General features: G+C 37.1%; 2 protein-coding genes across 4 annotated transcripts in view; one reads left to right on the plus strand and one right to left on the minus strand.

Moving 5' to 3' along the window:
• The first annotated feature begins 5,254 nt into the window (after window positions 1-5,254).
• On the plus strand, window positions 5,255-7,354 carry LOC107548437 (uncharacterized). Its single transcript, XM_016229107.1, has 5 exons — window positions 5,255-5,329; window positions 5,665-5,835; window positions 5,959-6,060; window positions 6,148-6,363; window positions 6,932-7,354. The coding sequence occupies exons 1-5, from the start codon at window positions 5,255-5,257 to the stop codon at window positions 7,328-7,330; spliced, it is 963 nt and encodes a 320-aa protein (XP_016084593.1). The 3' UTR covers window positions 7,331-7,354.
• A 1,713-nt stretch (window positions 7,355-9,067) lies between these two features.
• Window positions 9,068-26,806, minus strand: part of LOC107548455 (unconventional myosin-Ic) — a 27,097-nt gene continuing 9,358 nt past the window's right edge. For 2 of the 3 annotated variants that reach the window (XM_016229130.1, XM_016229128.1), the window contains exons 2-32: window positions 22,321-22,479; window positions 21,241-21,356; window positions 20,649-20,847; window positions 20,497-20,577; window positions 17,548-17,730; window positions 17,320-17,418; window positions 17,107-17,220; window positions 16,679-16,750; window positions 16,448-16,567; window positions 16,192-16,274; window positions 15,921-16,026; window positions 15,109-15,189; window positions 14,928-15,019; window positions 14,729-14,823; window positions 14,592-14,638; window positions 14,433-14,513; window positions 14,237-14,342; window positions 13,999-14,116; window positions 13,805-13,918; window positions 13,540-13,616; window positions 13,370-13,438; window positions 13,198-13,282; window positions 12,933-13,092; window positions 11,523-11,606; window positions 11,359-11,452; window positions 11,197-11,255; window positions 10,471-10,606; window positions 10,164-10,234; window positions 9,981-10,078; window positions 9,719-9,818; window positions 9,068-9,510 (exon numbers count right to left, since the gene is read on the minus strand). In XM_016229130.1, the coding sequence (XP_016084616.1) occupies window positions 9,490-9,510; window positions 9,719-9,818; window positions 9,981-10,078; window positions 10,164-10,234; window positions 10,471-10,606; window positions 11,197-11,255; window positions 11,359-11,452; window positions 11,523-11,606; window positions 12,933-13,092; window positions 13,198-13,282; window positions 13,370-13,438; window positions 13,540-13,616; window positions 13,805-13,918; window positions 13,999-14,116; window positions 14,237-14,342; window positions 14,433-14,513; window positions 14,592-14,638; window positions 14,729-14,823; window positions 14,928-15,019; window positions 15,109-15,189; window positions 15,921-16,026; window positions 16,192-16,274; window positions 16,448-16,567; window positions 16,679-16,750; window positions 17,107-17,220; window positions 17,320-17,418; window positions 17,548-17,730; window positions 20,497-20,577; window positions 20,649-20,847; window positions 21,241-21,356; window positions 22,321-22,446 (3,087 nt within the window). In that variant the 5' untranslated portion in view covers window positions 22,447-22,479 and the 3' untranslated portion in view covers window positions 9,068-9,489. The remainder of the gene's footprint in view (window positions 9,511-9,718; window positions 9,819-9,980; window positions 10,079-10,163; window positions 10,235-10,470; window positions 10,607-11,196; window positions 11,256-11,358; window positions 11,453-11,522; window positions 11,607-12,932; window positions 13,093-13,197; window positions 13,283-13,369; window positions 13,439-13,539; window positions 13,617-13,804; window positions 13,919-13,998; window positions 14,117-14,236; window positions 14,343-14,432; window positions 14,514-14,591; window positions 14,639-14,728; window positions 14,824-14,927; window positions 15,020-15,108; window positions 15,190-15,920; window positions 16,027-16,191; window positions 16,275-16,447; window positions 16,568-16,678; window positions 16,751-17,106; window positions 17,221-17,319; window positions 17,419-17,547; window positions 17,731-20,496; window positions 20,578-20,648; window positions 20,848-21,240; window positions 21,357-22,320; window positions 22,480-26,806) is intronic. The other variant, XM_016229129.1, reaches the window with a different exon arrangement.

Here is a 26,806-nt window from a genome sequence, read left to right on the forward strand (position 1 = left end):
AAAAAAAACTTTTTTCTACAGTGTACTTTAAACACAATAGTGTACTATTGGATTGGATTGGAAGTATGTCTCTGTTTTGCATTTCTAATACAACTATATGCAGCTGGATATTTTTATATTTCCTAGCAAAAGGTCTGCTGGCCCATGCATAACCATCCCAAAAGAATATACAAAAGAAAAGGCCTTCTTACATTCTAGAATTAGCGATAGCTTTAGGTTATCATTACCATCTTGTGGATCATTTGAAAGCAACAGCCCCTTTTCCCCCCTGATCTAAATGTGTGCAAACGGGAAGCTACAGCCTCATCAGACAATTGGGCAACTTCTCATACTTCAGCAGTTTTCTTCTAAGCGGAGTTCAATTTGTGGTGTATAGGCTGACCTTTAGGATTCCAGCACTGGATCAAGAATGCAGGATCAAGTATTGTTATTTGCTCTCTCTCTCTCTCTCTCTCTCTCTCTATATATATATATATATATATATAGTTATTTGCTCGACAACTATATATATATATATATAGTTGTCGAGATATGTACATTTTTCTTAACAAACTTGTCATGCAATCAACAAAATGTTTACTGTTATTATTAATATTTTATTAGTAGTAATATTTAGTATTATTAATAGCATTCAATGACAATAACAGAGTGTGTCTGACTCTCTTATCCCTGTGTCTTTTTAGTGCATGTTCAGATAAGGAGAAATTGTGATACAAGGTATAAAACCAGACAAAAAAAGATACCATAGGAATCATAATGTATACCTACAGGCCTATAGAGTGCATGTCTGATCTCATTTGATAACCATTAAACTGTATTTAGTCCATTTGACAATAAAACTTAATGGCATACTTAATGGCTTAACCAAACTCTCTAAGGAATGTTTCCAGCACCTTGCTGAATCTATGCCATGGAGAAGAAGAAAGGCAGTTCTGAAGGCAAAAGGGGGTCCGACCCCATACTAGCTACTAGGTGTACCTAATAAAGTGAGCACTGAGTGCACAGTATGTCATGATAACAACCCAGCTCAACAAAAAAAATGCAGTTTAAACATCCGGAGAAATGAGGATAAGGGAAAGAAAAGTTGCGAAAGAAAAAAGGGGGAAAAACAATCGAGAGAGAGAGAGAGAAGTGAGATCATAAGTTTTAGCTGAGAAATCTATCAAAACTGGTGTGCCATAAGGAAAACTAATATACAGTATTGGATGAGTCAGGACTGCGAATAACAGCAAACAGAAATAGAGACACTGCTGGAAAAATAGAAAAGAGGAAGAACAACTGGAACAATATCAAGAGGGAAGTTAATATCAAAAGTGTATTTATGACATTTTGTTTACATCGTAACATGCTATGCAAATGCATGGCTTTGCCTGCATTAAATGCACTTGTAATATATTATGTGTAAATATATATGGTATGCGTTACATCTTAATGATGTATTCATGCATACAAAGTCATTTGAGTCATATATAAACCTCCATAAACATTGTGAGCCACAGTGTGGGTCTCTGTCAGTTGAGAATTACCCCCTCCTACGGGTCACCGCGAAACAACAAGAAATGACAAATTGTACACCACTGCTCCGCCTCCACCCATGTGGTTTTCGCCCTACTTCTCTGTTTTTGAATAAATCATATGTATAATGAATACAAAAGTATTCCCCCCTCCAGTTGGCACAGAGGATCACTCAAGGAATTACCAGGAAGAGTCATGATGGGGTTTGTTACTTCCTTGATGAACATGCATATGGCCAAACAACGAAAATCACCCACTACTTCTTCTATACATTGGGTTTCAAAAGTCTGAAATCATATTAAAAATCTGGAACTCAAAATGTAGCAAATTTGGATTTTTTTTCCCCTTTAAAAATGTGAAACAAAGACAATACGATGTAAAACGATAAATAAATATTTATTTTTCTGATCCTGCACTATTTCTAACTTGCAACATTGATCATGAACTGCTTTTCAAATAGTCAAAATGCTCTTTAAATCATCTAAAATAATGCTGGATCATTACATGATCACCAGGTTTTACACAAAATTCACAATTGCGTGCAAATTGAATGTAACTATCTCGGACACTTACATGTTATTTACAATTCAATGAAAATGAATGTAGAGAGCAAACTATCAAATGCAGTTAGTTAACTTAAGAGTGCTTTTTTGACATCTTTATATGTAATTTCAGAAAGATTTAGTGCACATAATATTAACTTTAAATGTAATATCAAATAACACACTACAATTCAAATAATCAAGTACTTGTGCTTTGTTAGTCAACACATTAAAATAACTACTTTTTTAAAGCATGGCAAAATACTCTAATATAAAAAGTTTAATTTTACATTATTACAAAGTGCACTTTAAAAGTGGACACTCTTAATGTACACTTAAGTGGCCATTTATTTAATTCATATTATATTACCTGCAACTACAGTTTTTTCATATACTTTCAAGTATTCTTCAAGAGCACATTTGACACAATTAAGCTCACTTCTTTTTCATAAGGGCATGCAACTCTAGTGCTGTTGCCAATAACACGAAAGGGAGACAAACCAAATAGTAAGACATTCTTAAAAATCATGTATTTTTTCAATTTGAATTTTCTGCTGATTATATAATGTACATAATATATTAAATTGTACTTTAAATTAAATAGGTAACATGCATTGGCTCTCTATAATTACCTCTATAATTATGTGAACATGCGTATGTATGTTCCTAAATAAGAAGTTTTTATCTCTGACAACATCACTTGAGAGAGAGTGAGAGAAAAGAGTGACGGAGAGAAAGAGAGACAGAGAGAGAGAGAGAGAGAGAGCGCGCAATGGAGAAAGGAAGTGTTGCTCAACTCAAAACTTCTGGTGTGAAAAACATGAAGCGAGACGCTCATGTGGTGCAACAGCGGTTTTGCATCACCAAATAAACCTCACCATCTTTACTCACTGTAAACTATACATGTCAACTTACATACTAGTTGTGGTCTGCATGTGTGGCATCTTCTGTTAAACAATGGGCATATGATTACCTCAAAATCCAGTGACACTGTGATGCATGTTTAAACTTCATGTCTTCACAGCCAGTGAAATCGCCAGTGTCGTTAGAATGGATATTCCCTCAAAAAGAAGAGACAACGAAAAAAATGTTTTGTAGTATTCGGATATCCCAGGTTAGACAGACTGAAAGAAAGTAAATTCAATAAACACTGGGAATGTACAAGAACAATCCAGAGTGTTTCCTTTTAAAACTTTTGTAAAGTTAAATATATTTTAGTTGTTGCTCAAAGCCACATGCTAGGACTGAATTTCTCTTATCATGTTTACCTGCTGTTTTTGACTTGCAGGTCAGAAATGTTTTGAATAACTGTAAAAAAAACTATTTAAAAAAACATTTATTTACACTATTATTAAACTTCTTTTGATTTCCACAAGCAGCAGGAACTGCAGAAAAACATAAAAGAAGAAAATTCCAGTTTGTTCAGCAATATTTCAGCCACAACATGAAAACCACAGACAGGTGATGTGAATAGTATTGATTATATTGTTACAATGGCACCTGTTAAGGGGTGGGAAATATTATGCAGCAAGTGAACAGTTAGTTCTTGAATTCTCATGTGTTGGAAGCAGGAAAAATGGGCATGCAAAAAGACCTGAGTGACTTGAAAAAGGGCCGAATTGTGATGGCTCTACGACTGGGTCAGAGCATCTCCAAAACAGCAAGTTTTCCCTTTCCTGGTATGCAGTGATTAATACGTACCAAAAGACAACCTGCGAACTGGCTCCAGGGTCACGGGCATTCTGCTGTGCAACATAGGTCCTTGCATTCATGTGGATATTACTTTGACACATACCACCTACCTGCACGTCCACCCCTTCATGACAAAGGTGTTTCCCTGATGGCAGTGGCCTCTTTCCGCAGGATAATGCACCCTGTCAGAAATTGTGCAGGAATGGTTTCAGGAACAGTTCAAAAATTCTGTTCCAAATTCCCAATCTGACCATGCATCTACACTCTTAAAAATTCAAGCGATGCCATAGAAGAACCATTTTTGGTTCCACAAAGAAGCATTCAGTCAAAGGTTCTTTAAAGAACCATCTCTTTCTTACCTTTTTATAATCTGAAGAACCTTCTTTTGCCACAAAGAACCTTTTGTGAAACAGAAAGGTTCTTCAGATGGTTAAAGGTTCTTTATGGAACCATTTAGAAAAAAAAGGTTATTCTATGGCATCGTGAAGCACCTTTATTTTTAAGAGTGTATGGGATGTTCTGGACTAACAAATCCGATCCATGGAGGCCCCAACGGGATAAAAGATGTGCTAACTGCAAATAAATGTACAGGGGATATAGGGGAACAATGCATTAGTTCTAGAGCAAGTGAAACCATGATTTTTCTGTGTTTTTAATACAGATGTTTCGAATTTACAGATATTGTGGTCTCCATTTTAAGAAGGTACTTTTTTTGAATTTACGGCCCAGCTGGTCATGGGGCAAAACAGAAATTTCATTTTCTTGTAGAAATCATCTGTTGAGTAAGACAGCGTCAGAGAGAGACAGAGACTAGATCATGCAAGGAAGCGTGGGAGGGTCTTCCCCATAGGGACTGTCGTGCGAGTTTCCATGTCTTCGTCGGTTGTAAAATGTAATGCAACTACAACCTTCATATTAATTTATGCTTTATTATACTTTCATCATTTATTTATACTTTATTTTAACATGTTGACAAAAAAAAAATCTGCTACGTGTTTGAAAACACTCCCTGCTGTCAGATATACAATTCTATACATTTTCTTGTTCACATTCTATCAGTTGCATCTATACATCCTAATTTAGAATATCTTTTTGTCTCTTTTAACATTTTGATGTTTCCTTGATGTTTCATACTGGTAAAAATGTCTTTGGATAAAAGCGTCTGCTAAATCTAAATTATTAAATTATTATTATTATTATACCTTAATCACTTTTTTATTTAGTTTTTGTCAGTGTCTCTATATTTGTTCGTTTTTTGTTTAGTCAGTTAACCTGCCATTTCGTTGTAAAGAAGTAGAAGTCATCTCTGGAAAAAAAATATATAAAGAAACTATACTTTATATTGAACTATACAGCCTATACATGAAAACATGAAAATACAGTACAATCTTAAAGATTGTAACCTACTTCTTGGAATTGTTTGACTAGCTATACGCGTGCTGAAAAAGAAGAACAACTGGTATTCCCAAAAGAGCGAAACCGAAACGTTAAGAAGCGAATATAAGATGATATCTCCAGTGCACCATCATCTCAAATCACAGCTGGCGACTGAGCAATCAAGTGCTGGTTTTCAAACCGAGGTAAGAGACGATATCATTTGAACTTTCTTATTACAGCATCACTTACTAGACGGAAAAAATATAGGCTATCTTTGTTATTATTATGTAATAAAATTCCAAATGTGTACGGTCTCTTGTTTAGCCCACGTATCAGATTCAAAGTGCCTTAACTGTATTGTTCTGTGAAAAGAACTACTGAGACTACTGGCTGATCTCTGACGTGAGATTTGATCGATAAAAACGTTGGCGAATAAAACTGATAAACCGTGTGTCTTATTATACATCATTGTATCTGCATAATATTGAAGGTACCACTACTTTGAATGATCTAACAGTTTCGCTTTACATTCTCCCAGATGTTTCGGCGGTGTCTGTCTCCTCTTTGCATCCTCATCCTCATCCTCACCTGTATGGTGTCCACAAACTCCTCTTCCCCTCTTGGCCACAGGGGGGCGCTGTCCTTCTCCAATTCATTGCGCCTCACACGCACTATTCGCGCAGGCGTCCAACAACTGCTGTCCCGCTACGTAAGAAAACTAAATGCTAGTTGCATAAAAAAGCCGAAACATATTAACGACAAAACGATATGTATTGTCACATTTTTCCACTTTGTATCTAAATATTCACACCATGCGGTTTTGTTTTCACAGAAACAACAGCTGTTTGGTGACGAGCTCTTTGAATACAGAGAGCTGATGCTGAGTTCACTTCCTGCGGTGACGGTCAGTTATCAGAGCTGGCTACACATGCAGGTGCGCATCAAAGCTTTATCACGTCTTTAGTTCGTTATTTTACTGCACGGGGATATATTTTAACAGCATGTGTGTTTGGTGGTTCAGGACACAGAGCGTTTGCGTTTGGCCTCTCACAACCTCCAAACCTTCTGGACTCACCTGGAAGTTCTACGGCAGCAGCTGGAGAGAGAGAGGGATGCGACGAAGGAAAGAAGAGAGCAGAGAAGAGGCAAACGAGGAAAGCCCCAGCCCACCTTGCGCCAAAGATTTGTTAGTCTGCAAATAGACCTGCGGGACCTAATAAAACAAGTCAACTCTCAGGTACAAGTGCACACTTGTTAGATGCGTAATCACTTCCCAGCCATCAGTAGCTAATTTAGTGATCTCATAGACACAATGTCACAACGACTCCCATGACCCCCGGCCCTTTTAGTTGCAAAACGAGGGTGCTCTTGCCAGAATATCTCTAAAAATCCCAAGGGGATTTTTTTTAGTGTATATAGAAACTGTTTGTGATATATTTATATGATATCTAAGAATAACAATAAAGACTTTGGCATGTAGCCTAGTGTTTTAGTCATATTTGTCTGATCTTGTGACCTCTGTGTGATCATTTTCTTACTGGTAGAGCAAATAAATTCCACTTCTTTATTCTAGTTTTTTTTAGACTTCTAAATAATAGTATTACATTGGAATATTATAATAATATTATTACATTATTGCAACAATTATGTAATATTCTAAAGCCAGGGTTACAGCCACATGTTTGAAGATCAGATATGAAAAACATTAAGAATTTTCTTGAAATTTTTTATATATATATATACCAAGTAGTAACGTGTTACCAAGAAAATCTTACAGATTACTAATGTTCGCTCTCTATCTGCAGTTGAACAGTCTGAGTATCACTGCATCTACAAAATCCCCACTTCTCCATCCCCTGCACGCAACTTCATCTTCCGGTCCGATTCCCAGCATGCATCATTCCACAGAGAGCACCACTGTACTCCAGACCCCAACTCGGACGGATAATCCTCGCAGCTCTGCACACTTCTCTACACAATCTTCTACTTCAGTGATGGAGAAGACCTCTGTCAGCCTCCCACAACCCACCCTGGCATCAGCAGGCTTTATTTTTACGGGAGGATCTGTGGACACACAGCAGACAACAACAGCAGAGACGTCCCGCTGGATTCAGCATCTGAGAGGGTATGTGATACTGAGAGATCTGGAACGGTACTTGAGCAGATTGGCACGAGATTACGCTGTGCTCCAAGCCAAATACTGACAAACACGCAAGTAAATCAACAAAGGCAGAAAAAAAACAAGAAAAAAGAACAAAACCAAGTATTGCACAAGTATTACACAGAATTAAATTATAAAACAAAACCAAGAAAAGACATAATTTAATACACTAACATTCATATCCATAAACATTTTCAGGTCAGTTTCTGTTTACCTTGTTCTTTAATTATTTTATTTATGAAAATAATTTATTGCTATTTTTTTATTTACTGTTTGTTTACAATTGAACAGATACTTGCCTTAATGTGTGAAGACTTTTTTTTAACTGCATTTCTGTATTTTATATTTAAGTATTTCGAGTATTTTCAATGTATTTGATAAGTCTCAGGGGTTGAGTACATCAGCAGGCAGCTAGTGTGGGTTATCATGAGATTGCCAAATAGTGTTATTGGACCATTAAGTATTTTTAGATAATACAATTGTTATACTTGAATGTATATGGCTCTGTTTGAAGGGTGAGTGTTTAACAAACAGCAAGTTATTTTTTTATACTGGACTATTTAACTGAAAAAAAAGGTTAGTCAGTCATTCTGGAAGACCAAAATTCCCCAAACACCCCACTTCCCTCCTCCAATAATATTCAGCAAATCAGAGGTCAGAATGAGATCAATTTTACATCTCCTTTTCGTTGTCATTCCCCTGTACTTTCCACCTTGTGTTATTTATTAAATTATTTATTTTATTTATGTGCCTAATATTTTTCATACGATATTTATTGTTCATAAATAAGTGCAAAAGTGAAATATATGTTTGTTTTGTACAAGTGTGTGTGCTGAATAAAATGACTAAGAAGCACTTCTAGTGCATGTGTATTTATGAGTTTTTTTGTTTGTTTTTTACATACAACAGACAGTAAGTGAAGCAGGGGAGTAGATTACGCGGGGGATGTGTCACTTTTAATATCACATAAATTCGTCCCCCGCAATTTTTCGGGCAAGTGTGTTCGCATAGAGGTTTTCAAGAGCCGGTGTGAATAAATATAGATTTAAATTCAAAGAGACAGGATAGTCTGTGCATGATCTGATGTTTTATTCGGACCCAGAATAAGGCGAGATGAACATCACTGAGCGCAAAACATTCCGTGCAGTGTGTGTTTCATTCACACTCGAAGCCAGAGGGAAAAGAAAGTCTACGAGGAAATTCCCAATACGGACAAAAGCTATCCTGTATGAAAACAGTTGTTTTCAGAAAAACAGGATATTCTGATTTGATGCTCAAAAAACATTAATAATAAGAATAATAATAATGAAAAAAGGTTTCTTGAGTAGCAAATCAGCATATTAGAATGATTTCTGAAGGATGTGACACTGACTGGAGGAATGATACTGAAAATACAGCTTTGAGCACAGCAATCATTTTAAAATATATTCAAATAGAAAGCAGTTATTTTAAATAGTAAAAATATTTCACAACATTACTGTTTTTGCTGTACTTTGGATCAAATAAATGCAGGCCTGGTGAGCAGAAGAGACTTCTTTATAAAACATTAAAAAGTCTTACTGTTCAAAAACTGTTGACTGGTAGGTTATATAGATTACAGAAATGTTATGTTTGACATTTCTGTCCCCCTCGCTTCTGCAATGATGGCTACGCCCCTGAAGTGAAGTCATACAGAACACTTGAAATGTTGTGACTGATCGGTTTCAAAACACTGCCAGAAGGAGCAGTTTTTGGCATCAGTTTTTTTGGCAAGTTTTAGAGATTTAATAAAGCAAACCAAAAATAATGCGTCATTTTTATTCAGTTATAAAACATTGCGCTGACAAAGAGTAGTGGTGTTATTTGGAAAGTACTATGCTTTTGTATTTAAATTTTAAAAGATTATGTAGTTAATAAGAATTCTCAAAAAAAAAACTCATAGCATATCTGCATAGTAAAGCTTGAATTATTAACATAATTGAAAAACAAAGATTCATTTAATTGGTCAGATGAGAGAAAATATAAAATAAACTCATCAAAGCATAAGCAAAATTTAGTTCAAAAAAGAAAAGATTACAAATGTCCTTTAATATACACTTGCTAACATACTAAAATGTGCTTTTGGAGTAAGACTGAAATTAATCATAAAAGTGTAGTCTGGCTCTGTGTAGTGATTGGCTAAAGCACTCCTGTGAAATGATCTGGTGAGCTGTCATTGGCTGTTCATGAGATTCGTGGGGTGGTCTGGAAAAGAGGGACCAGAGTAATCAGTTTCCTTGCAAACAACATTTGCTAAATAATCCATCTTATTATTATATTTTATTACTTTTTTTATCCTGAAATTCCAGTACCAACCATTTTTTTCTACCGTTGTTGTCTCTCTTCCCTTCTAACCAAAACCAGTGCATTTTTCAGCCTTGTATTTCTTTATCAGTAAATGTGTGAGCCTCACCACAGACAGGTGTCCATTCTTGGTCTTGACCACTCGCAGGTCCGAACCACTGGAGAAATCTAGCACTCCCTCCTTTCCCCTTGCTACGGCAAACCTGATACTGGAGAGTATAGCATAACCAGATTGAAAGCTGTAAACATGCATACATATACGTGCTGTAAACTAAAGTTCTCATGCCTTTCTAGAGAACATCGGCAGCACTCCCGAACACAGTTTGTCTATTAATGGATTTACCATTCTGCACGCACACAAACACACACACCTGTCCTGGCTGATGTTGACATTGTGTATCTTGTCTGCCATGATGGCCAGCTTGGTGACAGCCTCAATCACATGATCGCATTGCAGCACCAGGTCACCCTAAAGGTCAGAAGGTCAAAGTGAATCAACAGATGTCCAACTGCACAACCAAGACAATCACAAAGCATAACAGGGCTTCTCTCACCTTCTGCTTACTGTCAGTGGTGGGAATATGCAAAACAAAGAATCCATCACTGAGGGAACTAACAGAGATACCTACAAAAAGAAACAAACCGAGATTGTATGGTATTGTGAAGTGTTACCCAGTAAGAGGTTAATTGCACACTAGTTGTTTGTCACTGATGAGAATTTATGGTTTGAGTACTAGGGAAGAGTATGATTACCCAAGAATTAGATACGGTGAAAAACAGGAGTATGAAACTTTAATAAGCATGGATGTCGTACAGTATTGTTAGGCAACAAAGGAGAGAGCTGTATTACAGTAACATTACCCAGCAATGTGCCGTAGTCGATACGTTGTTTGATTTTTGCTTCCTGGACCAGCACAGCAGATGAAGTGGTCAACAGCAGCTGACGCATACGTGCGCGGAAACCGTGCCGATCGTACTTAGTGACCGCTACACCATACTGAAAAAGAAAACAATATACAAATAGATTCTCAACCCCTCTAATATTAACCTTAAAAAATCTCTATTAAGATAAGTATTAGATTAGATTGATTTTGTTTTTTATTGTATTTTACTTAATAAGACTGGTTTACTGGCTCCTTTGGATAAATACTTGCCATATTTTTGTGGTAAGGTGATTCTGTAGGAGCCATTTATATATTTTTTTTTTGGGGGGGGTCCATATTGTCTAATGTTTTTTTTTTCTGGAGGCTGAGTGCGCCCTCTACAGGAGAAACAGGATGAAGCCTCAAGTGTTGAGATGGCACCTGAGTGTTCAGCTGGGAGCACATAGTCTTTAGACCTTTTTTAAGTTGTGCTTTTTCATTTACAGTTCAAAATGTCTTTGCAGTTTATATTGTAGTTTATTTCAAATACTGTAACATTCAAAATTAATAAACAAACAACTTAACCTCATTCATTGTGGACTTTAATGAATACTACATGGAACCATGTGACCAAACAAAAAATCTAAAAGCATCTAGTACATTTACATGGAATACATACAAACATTAAGCTATAATTTCACACGAATCATAAAAACACATTTACCTTCACCTTGTTGTCAGTCCCAAGAGTTTGCAGCACTTTGAGATTGATCTCTTCGGTCTCTGTGGTAATAAAAATGTGTCAGTGAGTTTCTATATTTGTTTGTCTATGTATTTGTGTTTTTCAGCATAGATATTTCATCATGTGTTTGTGTATGAATATTACCTAGTCTGGTGGCTACGAAGAGTTTGGGAACACTTCTAGGGTAGCAGTCCTTCTGACCACTAAAGATCGCACTGGCTACAACCTTCTGTTCCAACTGCAGACAGCGTGAAATCAGTTATGGTTGTCCATGTATGTGTGTATTTACTCTAGTATGAATGCAGTACCTGCTTCTTCCACTCTGGCTGGATTCTCCTGCAGTAGTCATTGACCAGGTTGCGAATGCACATTCTGTGAAGGTGCTCAGATGCCTGTGGGGAAAAACAAAGTTGTACATACACAACCATTCAAAAGTTTGGGGTCTTTTTGGGGACAGTTTTTGAAGGAAGTCTTTAATACTCAGCAAGGCTGCATTTATTTGATCAAAGATGCAATAAAAAAGAAAGGAAAGTTTGTGACATGTGGCCAAGTTTGGTGTCCCACACTTGGAATTTGTGCTCTGCATTTCACCCATCCAAGTGCACACACACACAGCACTGAGTAGTGAACAAACAAAACAATTATGCTGCAGCGCCCAGGGAGCAGTTGGGGGTTCGGTGCCTTGCTCAAGGGTCTCACCCCAGTCTTGGTATTACCTACTATTCCGGCCAGTACCAAGACTCGAACCTGCGACCTTTGGATTACAAATCCTACTCTCTAACCATTAGGCCACAACTGCCCAAGTAATATTGTAAAAACAATTTTGTTTTTATTTAATATATATATTTTTAACACAATTTTTTTATGGTCTTTTTATGCCTTTTATTTAGATAGGACAGTAGAGAGACGACAGGAAAGTCCTGGGAGTAGAGAGGGGAGCGGCAAAGGACCTCAAGACTGGAATCAAACTTGGGTCACCATGAACGCAGTTGCGCTATATGTCGACGCACTAACCACTAAATAACGCACTAACCAATATATTTTCAAATATAATTTATTGGTAACACTTTACAATAAGGTTCATTAGTTAAACATTAGTTAATATATTAACTAACATGAACTAACCATGAGCAATACATTTGTTACTGTATTTACTAATCTACGCTAACGTTAGTTAATAAAAATACAGATGTTCATGTTAGTTCACAGTGCATTGACTAATGTTAACAAGATTTTAATAATGTATTAGTAAATGTTGAAATTAACATTAACAAAGATTAATAAATGCTGTATAAGTGCAGTTCATTATTAGTTCATGTTAACTAATGTAGTTAACTAATGAACCTTATTGTAAAGTGTTACCAATTTATTCCTGTGATGGCAAAGTAAAATTTTCAGCAGCTAGCCATTACTCCAGTCTTCAGTGTCACATGATCCTTCAAAAATCATTCTAATATTCTGATTTGGTACTCAAGAAACATTTTGTATTATTATTAACGTGGGAATTTTTTTTTTTTTATGTGTTTAGTTCAAATACATACAGTATATATAATGCATCCTTGCTGAATAGTAAAAGTATTTATTTAGAACATTAGTGTAATCACATCTACTTCTTCAAAACACAGATTTGTTAAGTCTCCAGTTGGTCTGACCAAACAGAGCTCAGTGGTTCAATTTAGCATCATAACTTATACCTTTATCATACATTATTATCATACCTCAGTGAGTGAGGGTGGTGGTCTTGGCCAGCTCTGGTCAAGAACACTTTTTGGCAAATTTCGTTTCACTTCCATCAAGAAAGAGAATCGCACATGATCCAGAAAGTACTCATTGTCAGGGCAACGAGGCTCATTGCGCAGAATGAAGCCTTTGATGAACCTGTGTAATTAAGGAAGGATGAAATCAAGGATTAAGAAAGGACAATCAATGACAATGACACAATCAATGTTACTCATTCACCTACATAATAAAAAACTCCCATACTTGCGTATAGTGTCAGCTGCTTGTCTACGATGCTTGGCTTTCCTTCGGCCTTTGACTCCTCTCCACCATGACTGGATAACAATTACTGCAAGATGAAAGAGACAAACAGATTGGCTGTTGCCTTCCTTTGCTATGCCTGTCTGACTGTGTTTAGTCTATTTGTCAAGGTTACCTGCGTGTCGGATCCGGTGGTACTTGGCTCGCTCCCTGTAGCCCCGCCAAGATGTCTGCAGAGTGACAGCTTAAAAACAATCAGATACTGCAAGTTTATTCATTATATCATAATAAAAACTAAGCAAAAGAGACGTTCAAAAAACAAGTGCTTGCAGGGAAAGAACATACCGATGGTTTGTTTCTTGGCCTCAAGTGCATCCTCAGTCACAAACAGAGTCCTTGGGAAGTGGATAAAGATTTTGGACCTAAACAGAAAGCAAACTAAGATCAACTTCACCCCAGCTCCTCCACTGCTACCCCAGCTCCTCCACTGCTGCCCCAGAGCCAGAAAAGGAGGACCTCATTTTCACTATTTTCAGGGTTTCTGTTTTTTTGTCTATTCAAATTTTTTTTTTAAATGGTAGTGTGTATATCTGTTCGTCTCACCCCTTACCTGCCCAGTTTGTATTCTTCAGGTTTGTAGTTGAGGTGCTTGACCAGAGTGGCGACCCCCTCTGGGAGTTTCCCACGCCAGTTTGGCCAGGTGTCCGGACACAGAGACTTATACCTGTGCAAGAAACAAAACACAAAACAAGGTAAAGAAACATGGCCATCTGTTAACAGAAAAGCTGGTTGCACAAGACTGACCTCTCTAAGAACGCCTCATAGTTTCGTCTGTATGCAAATCCAGCTCTCCTTACTCTCAGATTCTCCATCAAACCCAAATACTTCACCTGATGCCTGACCAAAACCTCATCAAATCTGCCTGAAGGAAGAGGAAGGAGGGAGAACAGCACGCACAATGTCAGTAACATCAAAACAGGGAAATACAAGCATTATGTGTGTGCAATTTATTGGTCTATCAATACAAAACATATGTTTTTACCTGGCTGTTTAGCGTCATTGGGTTTTATGCAGCGTACATACGATGGTTCCTTAGACATCAGAATCTCCATCAGTTTAGCCAAACTGAGCTTGAACTGTGTGGCAGCCTGAGCAGAGAAAACAAGACTTCATTTTTTTTGTAAGTTTATGTACAGTATGTGTCTGTATGTGATAGTGTGTATGTGGGTTCATCTAACCGTCTCTGGCCTTCTCTGGTCCATCAACTCATCTGCATGGAAGCACTGATTGACAATGTGATTCCCCGACTGACACAGCACCTGCAATGAGATACAGTGGGTTTAGAAACACATACTGTTCAGCCATAACATCATGTTCACACTGCAAACACACTGTACCTCCTTCAGGTGTCTGTATAGCAGGTCATTATTTTTGTCCAGAAACCCTGAAAATGGAGGGACAAAAACTACAATCATAGCACCAAACAAAATGAACTATGGGCGGACAGATGGATGAATGGGTGCTCTCTCCTCACCGTTGACGTTGTAGTTGACCTCTCCAGCATAATGAACCAGTCTAAATTCCTCTCGCCCAATAGCCTTGCGGATCTTCCCGTTGGCCATTTTATGACTGAAACATGAAATGGACCAATCAGATAGCAGATCCCAGTAATACCTTAAACATCAGGCATGCTGCTTAAACAACGGAGACACAGAGTATGCTAGTGGTCCTACGTGACAAAATGGGCATGGCCACCCAGTGTGTCCTCCAACTTCTCCAGAAAGGTGATGTCACTGGCATCTCCTGGTCTTGAGCACTCCTCATCCTGATTACAAAAGATTAGATTAGTTCATTTCAATTCAATTTGGATGAACCAAAAACCCTCATATTTAGAAGGAAAACACACAGACAGACCAGAATGGCTATGATGCCTTTATGTTTCTCCTCCACCAGGTCACAAATGATTTTGTTGTTGAAATATTCCACTCTCTCCCACTGGCCAAAACACAAGGAATGTCATTTTTACACAAATATAACAAAAGTGAAAAAAAGAAATGCAGTCTGTATGCATACCAAGGCTGTGTTTAGTAATATTGTGAAATATCGGTTTTCTATTTCAATATATATTACCATGTAATTTATTCATGTGATGGCAAAGCTGAATTTTCCAGTTTTCAGTGTCACATAATCCTTAAGAAATAATTCTGATATGCTGATTTGGTGCTCAGGAAATATTTCTTAATATTATCAATGTTGAAAACATCTGTGCTGCTTAATATTTTTGTGGAAATTGTGATACATTTTTTCTGGATTCTTCTATGAATAGAAAGTTCAAAAGAACAGCATGTATTTGAAATAGAAGTGGTTTGTAATGTTTTAAATGTCTTTACTGTCACTTTTGATCAGATTAATGTGTCTTTGCACATTAATAATAGTAATAATAATTCCTATTATTATTTTTATATTTAAATAAATAGGACATACGTCTAAACAGAGGGGTTTGCTGTGCTAATAGAGGGTTTATTTAAAGTGATAGTTCACCCAATGATGACAGAATTAAAAATTTTGGGTGAACTATCCCTTTAAATAGTAGAAGTAAGTTATTAATGGGAATGTCTTTAGAAATGTACTAATAGAAATATTTTCAGCATAGGTGAACTTAGATATAACCGTTTCTCACATTTATACACCGACTTTTGTAAAAAGAATTTCTCCCACAGACTCACCACGATCCCCTCCGCCTCGTACTCCTCCTGTTCACTTTTCAGTGTGAGCTCAATAAACAGCTGCTGCAGTTTTTCATTGCAGTAATTAATGCAAAACTGCTCAAAACTACAGACAGAAAAAAGAAAGACATGAATGTACTTATTAATTCTTCCTTACTTCCATTCTGATATCTTAATGTAATTTTTTTTTCTATAGTATGATGTTTTAATAGTGCAAATAATCTGTTTCTATTTGACTATTTCTTCAGTAAAAAAAACAAGTCAAACAGACCTGTTGTGTTGAAAGACCTCAAATCCATATATGTCCAGCAAACCAATAATAGAAGAACATTTACTGGAGTAGTAGACTTCATTCTGTAAAAACACAAAAATGTAATAATCTTTATAATCACTCCACTAGAGGGCACATCAAAACCTAAAAAGCACACTAAGCTCCAGTTCATACATGCGAGATGACATTCTGACAAAAAGGCCCACTTAAGCAAAAGAAAGGGCGCGGTCCTCATCGACAGAAAAAAGAAACACACCTTAAAGGCCAATGATTGGTTTAACTTCTGGACAAGCCAGGTAAAGGCATGACCATATATGGCTTTGGCCAAAGAGTCCCGAGCAGACAGAGCCTGTTCTAAACTCAAGGGACTGATCATCTGAAATCAAACACACAAACACAACTGTGTTGCATGACAATATTAGCAAAGATCAAGCATGTTGAAATCTGAAAGTGAGACAGAACAGACAGAGAGATTTTGTGATATTACCTCCTCCCCTTTGGCAACAATTTTCTTGTGAGTAAGAGCTTCTTTCAGGACTGACCCGTCCACACCCAGCAGCTGTTGACCAAAAAAAAAAAAAACACATTCTCTGCAACAATGTATGTGTGCAGGACATCAAGAGGCCAGTTGTAACACTAAAATACGTTATTGTAAACGAATAAAATATTTGCAACAAAAATTAATATTTTTTATTTGTAATATTGCCTTTGAATTCAAACTAATATCTATTTAATGGTATTCAGACAGGTTTCTAAAAGATGCTGTCACTTCAGCATCTAGCACCCTATTGTCAAAATAGCACACAGCAAACCTGAGACAAGTGACTCTAATGAGACGGGTATCTAATTCCCCAGAAACAGGTATAAAGTTCAGACACATACTGAGTTATCACCTGAGATGGGATATTAACTCACCTGGGACAGATATTGCAGTTGAGGGTCAGTGGTGACGTGTGTCTCTCCCTCCTCATCTTCACCGAACTGTATGTTACCCAGATGTAAAACACTGGCCACAATCTCCATCAGCTCCTAAAGAGGAGAGTTCCTTTGTAAGTGTGTTTCCTGACTACGACAGAACGTCTTCTGTCCAGTGGATCTGGATGTCCAGTGGGTTTGTGTGTGGTGTACCTGTATCTCCTCCTCATTAAAGCCAATGATGGTGAGAGCATTTCTCACAACTTTCCAACCGTTCTTATCACTGATGGAGCTCACCCGTGGACAGTTACCCTGACAGAGAGAGAGTGTCTGTTACAAACAAGCACACCACAAACATGCCAACAATGCCCATGGCCCGATAATATTAAGACCAATCTGCTCTCTCTCATGGACACATATAGACACCATTAACATAAACACCTTAACCAGGTAATGATAATGTTGTGGGTTGGTTTTCTCCAAACCAAGTGTCTTCAAAAGAGGCTCTTCTCCACCCTCCAGCAGCTGATAGAAGATGTGGAAGTTTCTCTCACCATGGTTCTGATGGGCCACACGGGATTTCTCTAACAGGTAGTTTAGGATGTGACCTCCAATTGGAGCGCCCTAAACAAGACATAAATAGAAAGAACTGTTTTTAATGGTGCATAAAAGGTTATGTTTTGTGTATAAGCTCAAATCTGCCCAAAATAACCAAATATTTGCTAAAATATTTTAATACATATTAGTCTTTTGCTAATGTGAACAGCTGAAATGTAGGCCAGTAAATTTGGGCTGGATATAACCCTTTAAGCCCTGAGGGCATTTTTGCCTCACTGAAGTTGATGTTTATTCTGAGTGACATACACAAACATAACGACTCATAACTCCAAGATCGTAGCAAGGAGAGTCAAAAGGTAGGTATCGTTTGATAGAAATCTTTCTATATTTTTAGGGGGAAAAATCTTTGCATTTGAATATTCTCATGTTGAGAAAAAGGTATTAAATTGTAAGAAAAATTAGTGTGGTCAAGGGAAATTGTTCATATCATTCTTATTTGACATTCAATATCTCATGAAAAAAATAAGGTAGGTGAAGAATTCTTTTTGGTGATGTTCCCCAACATGTGTGCTGTTTATGAATTAAATTTTGTGGCGATATCATGAAGTAATCAAAAGTTACAGTATTTGGAACCAAGGTAGCCTTTCTCTTATCCCTTTACAGTTTTGAAATTGTTGTTTTGAATTTGAAATAATGCCTCACTCAAGTTTAGTCAAAACCTCAAACAATTATACTTGTTTTATTCTGCTCGATGAGACCTTTCAAATGACATATGACACATGACTATCTGAGTTGTAGGATGTTTCTGACACAGAGTACATGGCACAAAAAACATTTTTCATAAATTATGAAAACATTTTTTTCTATTTATTCGCAAATAACTCAGCACTACTTAGGAGTTAATCAAAGTGCTACATGCATTGAAAAGGACAGTCTCCAAGCTTTCAAATGACACCTATTTTGTGTTGATCAATGCAGTGATTTTGAAAAATATGATTTTTTTTTCTTCGCTAGGGGGCGCCCGTCGGCGGTACACTCCGGTTTAGAGTAACTAGGCAGCACTGGTTAGGAGTTGATCGAAATGGTTGGATGCATTCGAAAGCTGAATTTCTAAGCTTTAAAATGATACATGATTATATATTAAAAAAAAGTTTTATAAAAGATAAAATACACAGAAATATTGTAGGTTTTACATTCTGCTTGCCAAGTGTTCAATGGAGCTCTCCAACTGATTTCTTCAATTCATGGGTTTAGGTATTTACACACGAAAGACAAAATGGATTGTTTTGATTTTGGACTCATTTCAATCGTGAGAATCTGCTGTAAATAATGATATGCCATTTTCCACGATGTTACACCATGTGTGCATTTGGGGTTTTATGTGTTATAACTCGATGACGAATATCTTTAGATCCAAATGATTATGGTATGATTGGGCTCCTTTTAATGGGGAGAATTTTCTGAAAATAATGACGTGCAATTTTCCATGATCTATGTTTCATGAAGTCACAAATAAAAGCACAAAGTGAAAGTACAGTTATTTATTCTGCTGCGCCTCAAGCGCGCCTGTCTGGTTTCATGTGTTACAGCTCTATGAACGAAATCTTTCGATCTGATCGACGGGTTATGGTAAATTTGGGCTCTTTTCAATCGGGAATTTTTTGTTGAAAATAATGACGTGCAGTTTTCCACGATCTATGCATGTTTCATGAAGTTACGAATAAAAACGCAACGTGAAGCATAGAGCTGTTTTTCTTTGCTGCGCCTCAGTGCGCCAAATGAAAGTGGTTTCATGTGTTACAGCTCTATGAACGAAATCTTTCGATCTGATCCACGGATTATGGTCAATTTGGGTTCTTTTTAATCTGGAGAATTTTCTGAAAATAATTCTGTGCGGTTTTTCAAGATCTATGCATGTTTTGTGAAGATACGAGCTAAAACGGCACAGGACTGCAACCTCTGATTTTTTTGCTAAGCTACATGTCCTAATTCTGTTTTATGTGTTATAGCTCTATGAGTGATATCTTTAGATCTGAACGATGGATTATGGTGAGTTTGGGCTCTTTTTAATCGGGATAATTTTTTGTGCGAATTATTTTTTTTTATTTTTATGAATTTACAAGCGAAAACACTACATGACAGCTACCTTAGATTTTTTTTTTGATAAGCTACATGCCGCCGGTGCAGTTTTATGTGTGTTATAAATTCTTGAGGAATATCTTTAGACATAAATGACAGATTATAGTGATTTTGGGCTCTTTTTAATCAGGAGAATCTGCTCTAAAAAATGTTGTCTATTTAAAATGATCGTCTATTCCACGGTCTGAGCATGTTTTATGAAGTTACAAGCAAAATGGTGACATCAATATATTATTTTCATATGGGTCTTGGGGTGACTTCTTGTACAAAAACTCGCTCCAGTATATTCAAAGCCCCAAACAATTATGCTTGTTTTATTCTAATTGATGAGTCCTTTCAAATCACATATGACACATGCCTATCTGAGCTGTAAGATGTTTTTGACATATTAGAGTAAATGGCACAAAAAACATATTTTGTAAATTAGGATTTTTTTTTGTCATTTATCAGGGGGGGGTCTCGCCTGCGGTACATTCCGGTTTAGAGGGACTGCTCAGCGCTCGTTAGGAGTTGATCAAAATTACATTCATTAAAAAGCTGAGATACTAAGCTTTAAAATGATACCTATTTTGTGTTATTCCATTCAGGGGTTGCTTAGTAATTTGATTATAATTTTTTTCTTGTGGGAGAAAAAAGGGTTAAAGGGTTAAGCAAAGGGTTCTGTTATTAAACTAATAAGTATATTTCATTTACCTTGTAGTCAAACTGAATGTCCATGTATTTCCCAAAACGACTCGAATTGTCATTCCGGAGAGTTTTAGCATTCCCAAAAGCCTGTTGTGACAGAGTGAGAGTGGCATTAGGAAGCTGTGCACAGAGGACCCTTGCAGTGTGTGTGTACTTACCTCCAATACTGGGTTGGACTGCAACAGTCTCTCTCTGATAGTATGTGTGTTGTTGCGGGTGGGACAGATGTGTGTGTAGTACTGAAGGATTTTTTTGGAGGCCTCAGTCTTTCCAGCGCCACTTTCACCCGAAATCAGAATACACTGATCTCGTCTCTCAGTCCGCAGTGCACGATATGAATTATCGGCCAGGGCAAAACTAAAGTCACACAAACGGATACAGAATCACTCACAGATAATACACCCAATTACAGTTATGGGTTTCAAAACTATAAACTTTTCTTCATGTTTGCAAACACAATGTGTACAATTTTTAAAGTCCAATAAAATAATTTTACAAGTACAATTTTCTTTCCTGCATTTACATATTTTCTTCCCATTTCTATGGGAAGGATTTTACATCTTCTTTAAATGAGTATGTGGGTGTGTGTGTGTGGGTGGGTGTGTGTGAGTGTGAATGTGTGTGTAAGTGGAAAGTTGTATGCATGGTCCAATCTCCGGAATCTCCAGGAAAGTGAGTCATACTAAGAGAATTGGCGGAATGTTCTCAGGGATTCTCACAGCCATAACACACAAACACACACACACTTACATGTGAGGGGAGATCTCATAGAAATTGACTCCTCTGTGGCGCTCCATGTTCTGCTTGGAATAAATCTCCAACTCTCTGTAAGGATTCACTGACACCAGCACTGAGCCAATATATGTCTTATAAAGACAGACAGATAAAGAGGCAGAAAGAGAGAAAGAAAGCAGAAAACCACATGAAAACTATCATTTAAAAGTTTGGATTGATAAGATTTCTAAATCTTTTTGTTTGTTTTGCTCACCAAGGCTGCACTTATTTGATCAAAAATACAGTAATATTGTGAAATATTACAATTTAAAATACATTTTGTTCAATTCAATGCAATTTAAACCCGTAAGACCTTTGTTCATTTTCAGAACACAAATTAAGATATTTTTGATGACATCCGAGACCTCTCTGACCCTGCATAGATAGTAACGCAACTGAAATGTTCCCAGGTCCAGAAACGTAGCAAGGACACCGGTAAAACATTCCATGTGACATCAGTGATTCAATCGTAATTTCACGAAGCTACGAGAATACTTTTTGTGCGCAAAAAAATAAAATAATGACTTTATTCAACAATTCTTCCCTTCCTCATCCCGTCTGCCGCGGCGTCCCGCCATTGTGGAGAGTATCATGACACATGCTGAATAAAGTCATTATTTTAGTTTTTTGCACACAAAAAGTATTCTCGTAGCTTCGTGAAATTACGATTGAATCACTGATGTCACATGGATTATTTCACCGAAGTCCTTGCTATGTTTCTGGACCTGGGAACATTTAAGTTGCGTTACTATCTATGCAGGGTCAGAGGGCTCTCGGATTTCATCAAAAATATCTTAATGTGTGTTCTGAAAATGAACAAAGGTCTTACGGGTTTGGAACGACATGAGGGTGATTGATTAATGACAGAATTTTCATTTTTGGGTGAACTATCCCTTTAATAAGTTTTTAAAAAAATTACTGACTGCAAACTTTTAAACAGCATTGTATATTTTATCCTATAGTATGTACATGGTCATAAGTTGCATATTCTATGTGAATGTAATTAAAAGTATTTTATTGTATTATATAGTAAGATGGTGTTTGTGTATGTCTTACATAAATAAGGCCCTCTCTGTACCGCCGGCGCAGGTTTTCAATGAAAGCAGCTTCGCTCTTGTAGTTCTCCAAGAGCAGGAAGTCTTGGACGCCGACGCGATCTCTTGCCGAGAGAGCGCTCTCCATCACTAACCTTACACCCCCTTCTACACCAACCTCCTACGGAGAGAAACAAAGTGAGGTAGAAACTGAAAAAAATACAAAGGGAACACTGATGCAAACACTTACACACAGCAGAGCCACAATACAGGAACTGAGAGTGTGTATGTACACTTACAGCCAGGCCCACATGGAATCTGCGGCCTCAGAAATTCTTAAGAAAGTTCCACAGATTTACACAGAATTGGAACGCCCGTCATTCACAAAGTTCTACATGTCCCCGCCCCTTGTGTGGTTGTTTATTAAATGCTTTGGGTAATTTGTTAACACTTACAGAATTTTGCAGATTGCAAAAATGCAAAAATAAAAGTCTGGAGATTGCATTTTTATAAGGAAATAACACAAATATACACAGCAAATACCAGAAAAAGTACAAATCACTTAAAGACAAACAACACACATTCATCAGAGTACAAATTCACTAAGGAAGGGCGCCATGGAAATATTTGGCAATGGTTCCTGACACACAGTTGTCTGTTTTTCAGAGTTAGTGCTGGTACCTCCGCATGTAAATCTGACAAGACTTTAAGTGTTTGAGGAAGTGTGTCTTTGGAGTGGGTTCAGAAAGAGAGTAAGTTTGTGTGTGTGTTTTTGCGAGAGAGACAGGAAGGTCACCTGTGGAAGCTCATGCTAAAACAATAATCTGCTGGGAGTAATACAGTGTGTGAGTGAATGTTCACTTTCCTTGGCTCAGCTCCACTGTTGTTCCACAAATTCTTTTCCAATGAATTAGTGATAAGGGTCCCCTAAAATGCCTAACAAGATTTTAACGACTCACCAGATACGCCCCTCTCCAGACACCTGCACTTTTAAATCTTTCCTTTAGCCATTCTTAATCCATTGTTCTCCTTGCCTTGTGCGTGTTTATGCTTTAATGTACGCTTACACAGTAGGATGCAGATGTACGCACATGAAAACAAGCTCCAGATAATGATATCTGTCTCTAAAATGAACTCTTTCCTCATTGTGCCCCTCATGTTTTCGGTGTTCCATTAGGTACTGAAATATTGTTTCTTCCGCCACCTCTTCCCCAGACTCAACGCTCATGTGGGTTGTCAGATTGAGGACATGCAACATGAGTGAGCGCAACTGACAATCGAAGGCAACGCACCTTGCACTGTAAACTGATGAGTTGATTTATTCGTGTTTTACTATGCTTGTGGTCATAGAGCTTTTTAGATGGATACAGGGGTTTTGTAGGTGAGGTGGAATCAGCGATCTCTGATCCAATTGGTTTGCTGGCTTACATGGCTGCAGACTGCAGTATGCTGTGTTTTTTGCAAACTAACAACCCAGGCTGCTAAAATGTTACTGGGCAAACTGTAAGTGGGCGGAGTCACACAGACCAAAACAAAAACAGACATTCCGACATGGAATGCACATTTTCAAAGTTGAATAACTGGATGTAGCATTGTTTTTTGGAGAAACAAGTAGCATGTTTTCTGAATATCTGCAAATGTATTATTGTGGTTTTTATGCTTTAGTACAGTCAAAATTACATACAGCACCTTAAAAGATGAAGTGTGTTATTTTGTGTGCAACAAATGAAATTGCAAAAATAAAGACTGATTTCAAATAGATTTCCCAAAATGTATATGTGTGTTCCCAACTGCAACTATAAAAGCCAGTTCAAAGTTTAAACTGTAGTAGTCATTTTAATTCTTCAGTCACATGACCAAATTTGGTTACATTAATATGCACTCTCAATGACCAAGCAATTAATGACCTAGTAATCTTTTGACTATCAGAATAAAATTGTTGATGCATTCTGAGAGCTCACTGGCCCTCTCAAAGATAACAATGCAAGTAACACGATCAACGTCCAGAAACGTAGCAAGGAGATCGGTAAAATAATCCATATGACATCAGGGGTTCAACCATAATTTTATGAAGCTACGAGAATACTTTTTGTATGCAAAGAAAACAAAACTAATTTTGAACTAATCATCTCCTCCACAATAACACCAGCTTCAGCACAAAATAAACATGACTAAACATCCAAAAGGTAAGTTAAAAGAATGAGTATAACTTTACAAGCCGTATCCTGTCTCATGTAATCGCTCAATCAGTATTTCAGTCACGCAAAGACGTCAATATAATGGCTTGTAAACAATGTCACGTAACGTCACATTTATCTCTGAAAAAACTTATTTGGTGACCATAAACTCATTAGTCAGTTAGAAAAATAAACGGTAGAGAGGGACATTTTGCTAAATATATACACGATATAACATATTTATTATAAATTTGACTGTTCTTCAATGTTTAATTTATGTTTGAATAAATCCATCAAGATTTTATGACAGCCACCATTATGTTTATATTTAAAAAAAAAAAAAAACGAATTGAAGCAGAAATATCACTATGTCACTGTAACTTCATTATCTTAAAAACTTCATGGTGTAATTTTAACAAATCAGTCCATTTTAACCTTCAATATTATAGTAATGTAGTACCAACTGACTCTCATACATATTTTACAGCATTAGTTGGCATGTCCTGTACCTGACATATATTCAAAATAATCGACATTGAATCGGTAATCGAATCGAAAGCTAGTGAATGAGAATCTAATCGAATCGTGAAATTTGTGTCAAAACCCAGCCCTATTGCTTATTCCGACTCATTTTGCGAGCACAGGTCACATATTTGATGAAAGTACAGACCAACTTTAATTGTTAAGTTTATGCAACATTTTTTTCCCCATAAGGTGACTATCAGTGGTCATATGATATGGGTTTTTTGACAGCCGATGCCGATATCTTGGAAAGCAGGGTGGCCGATGGCCGATATAAATCCGATATAATTTTATTTTAATTAATATTTAAGAAATTTGAAATCATTTGAAAATGGATTAAAAATAATTGTGTAAAATAAACATACTTATACTTTAGAAGACAAAGCATTTTTCACAAATAAATATTTCATAAAAAATCTAACTGAAAAGGAAGTAAACACTGTAACCAACAGGGCACAACAGTGCATTGGGAATCTTTTTTTTTCTCAAATAAAGCCATGGTAACACTCATTTTACATACAGCACGCAATGAAAATGACATGAATATGACAGTGGGCAAATGCATAAAGCGCAGCATAATTTGAAATCACTAAGTTTGAGGTTAAGTTCCAGTGAAGCTGAACTCTCCTCCTGTCAACATTCAATTTGCACGGACCGACCGTCACGCAGAGAACACGCGATCATGCACATGCACACATGCACACTTCACAAGATCTCAACTAGATTCGACTAAGTCTGCAAGGTTTGTGAAATTAAATGTTCATTAGTCATTCAAAGATTTGTTTAAATTATATAAATGCGTATTTCCTGAATGCTGACGGCAAACGAGAAAGTATTATAATGTTTGCCTTTATATTACTAATAATATTAAAGCAATCGTCATAATACTTTTTTGTATACCTTTTAATTCCTTTGTTTAACAGTTCTGTCTGATTATTAGATAGACTTCTATCTATATTAGACAGAACTGAACGACGACAGCGAACAAGAGGGAGAATGTGAGCACTGTGTGTTCAGGCGCTGCCATTCTCAGCGCCGTCAAATTAAAAGTCCCACCTCGAACACATCGGCCAAACAGAAAAACTTATCGACCGATGCCGATATTTGAAAAATACCAAATATCGGCCTTGGCAATATATCGGTCGACCACTAGTGACTATACTCCAAGGCAGGGGTTCTCAAACCTGTCCTGGATTACCCCCTGCCCTGCACATGTTGTATGTCTCCCTCATCTACCACACCTGATTCAACTCATCAGCTCATTAGTGGAGACTGCAAGACCTGAAGTGGGTGTGTCAGATATAGGGAGACATACAAAATGTGCAGTGCTGAGGGTACTTCATGGAGAGGATTAAGAACCACTGCTCTAAGGTGACCAGACGTGCCACTTCCTGGGGACACGTTCTGCACAGGATTTCCAAACTGCCTAAAAGTGGCACGTCTGGTCACCTTAGTATATCAAAGTCCTAAAGCTGGTGGCCTCAAGTATAAAAGTATAACAGCCAGAGATAGTCAAAAACATCAATTATTTGGCGTCAGATGCCAAAAGCTCCATCATTACTCCATTCCGTTTTCACTTTCAGCATAGTGAATTGACTGAGATTAAGACGTTCACCGGCATAACTCTTGCGCAAAGCTTACATGTTGCTTATGTGATATCCATTGGCTCGCCTTCATGGTTTAAAACAGTGAAGTTTAAAATATTTCCAACATAAGCAATATATGTTTTCCAAATTTTCAAAGTAAGCAATTACCCCCCAGTGTTTATATATATATATATATATATATATATATATATATATATATATA

The sequence above is a fragment of the Sinocyclocheilus grahami genome, unplaced genomic scaffold (genome assembly GCF_001515645.1).
Source record: "Sinocyclocheilus grahami isolate Dianchi unplaced genomic scaffold, SAMN03320097.WGS_v1.1 scaffold348.1, whole genome shotgun sequence".
NCBI lineage: Eukaryota > Metazoa > Chordata > Actinopteri > Cypriniformes > Cyprinidae > Sinocyclocheilus > Sinocyclocheilus grahami.

Excerpts from the sequence above, each read along its gene's own strand:
- LOC107548437 (XM_016229107.1), top strand. The coding sequence starts at position 5,255 with ATGATATCTCCAGTGCACCATCATCTCAAATCACAGCTGGCGACTGAG. Across the intron at positions 6,061-6,147 it reads AGAGCTGGCTACACATGCAG|GACACAGAGCGTTTGCGTTT; the intron begins GTGCGCATCAAA and ends TTGGTGGTTCAG. Across the intron at positions 6,364-6,931 it reads TAAAACAAGTCAACTCTCAG|TTGAACAGTCTGAGTATCAC; the intron begins GTACAAGTGCAC and ends CTCTATCTGCAG.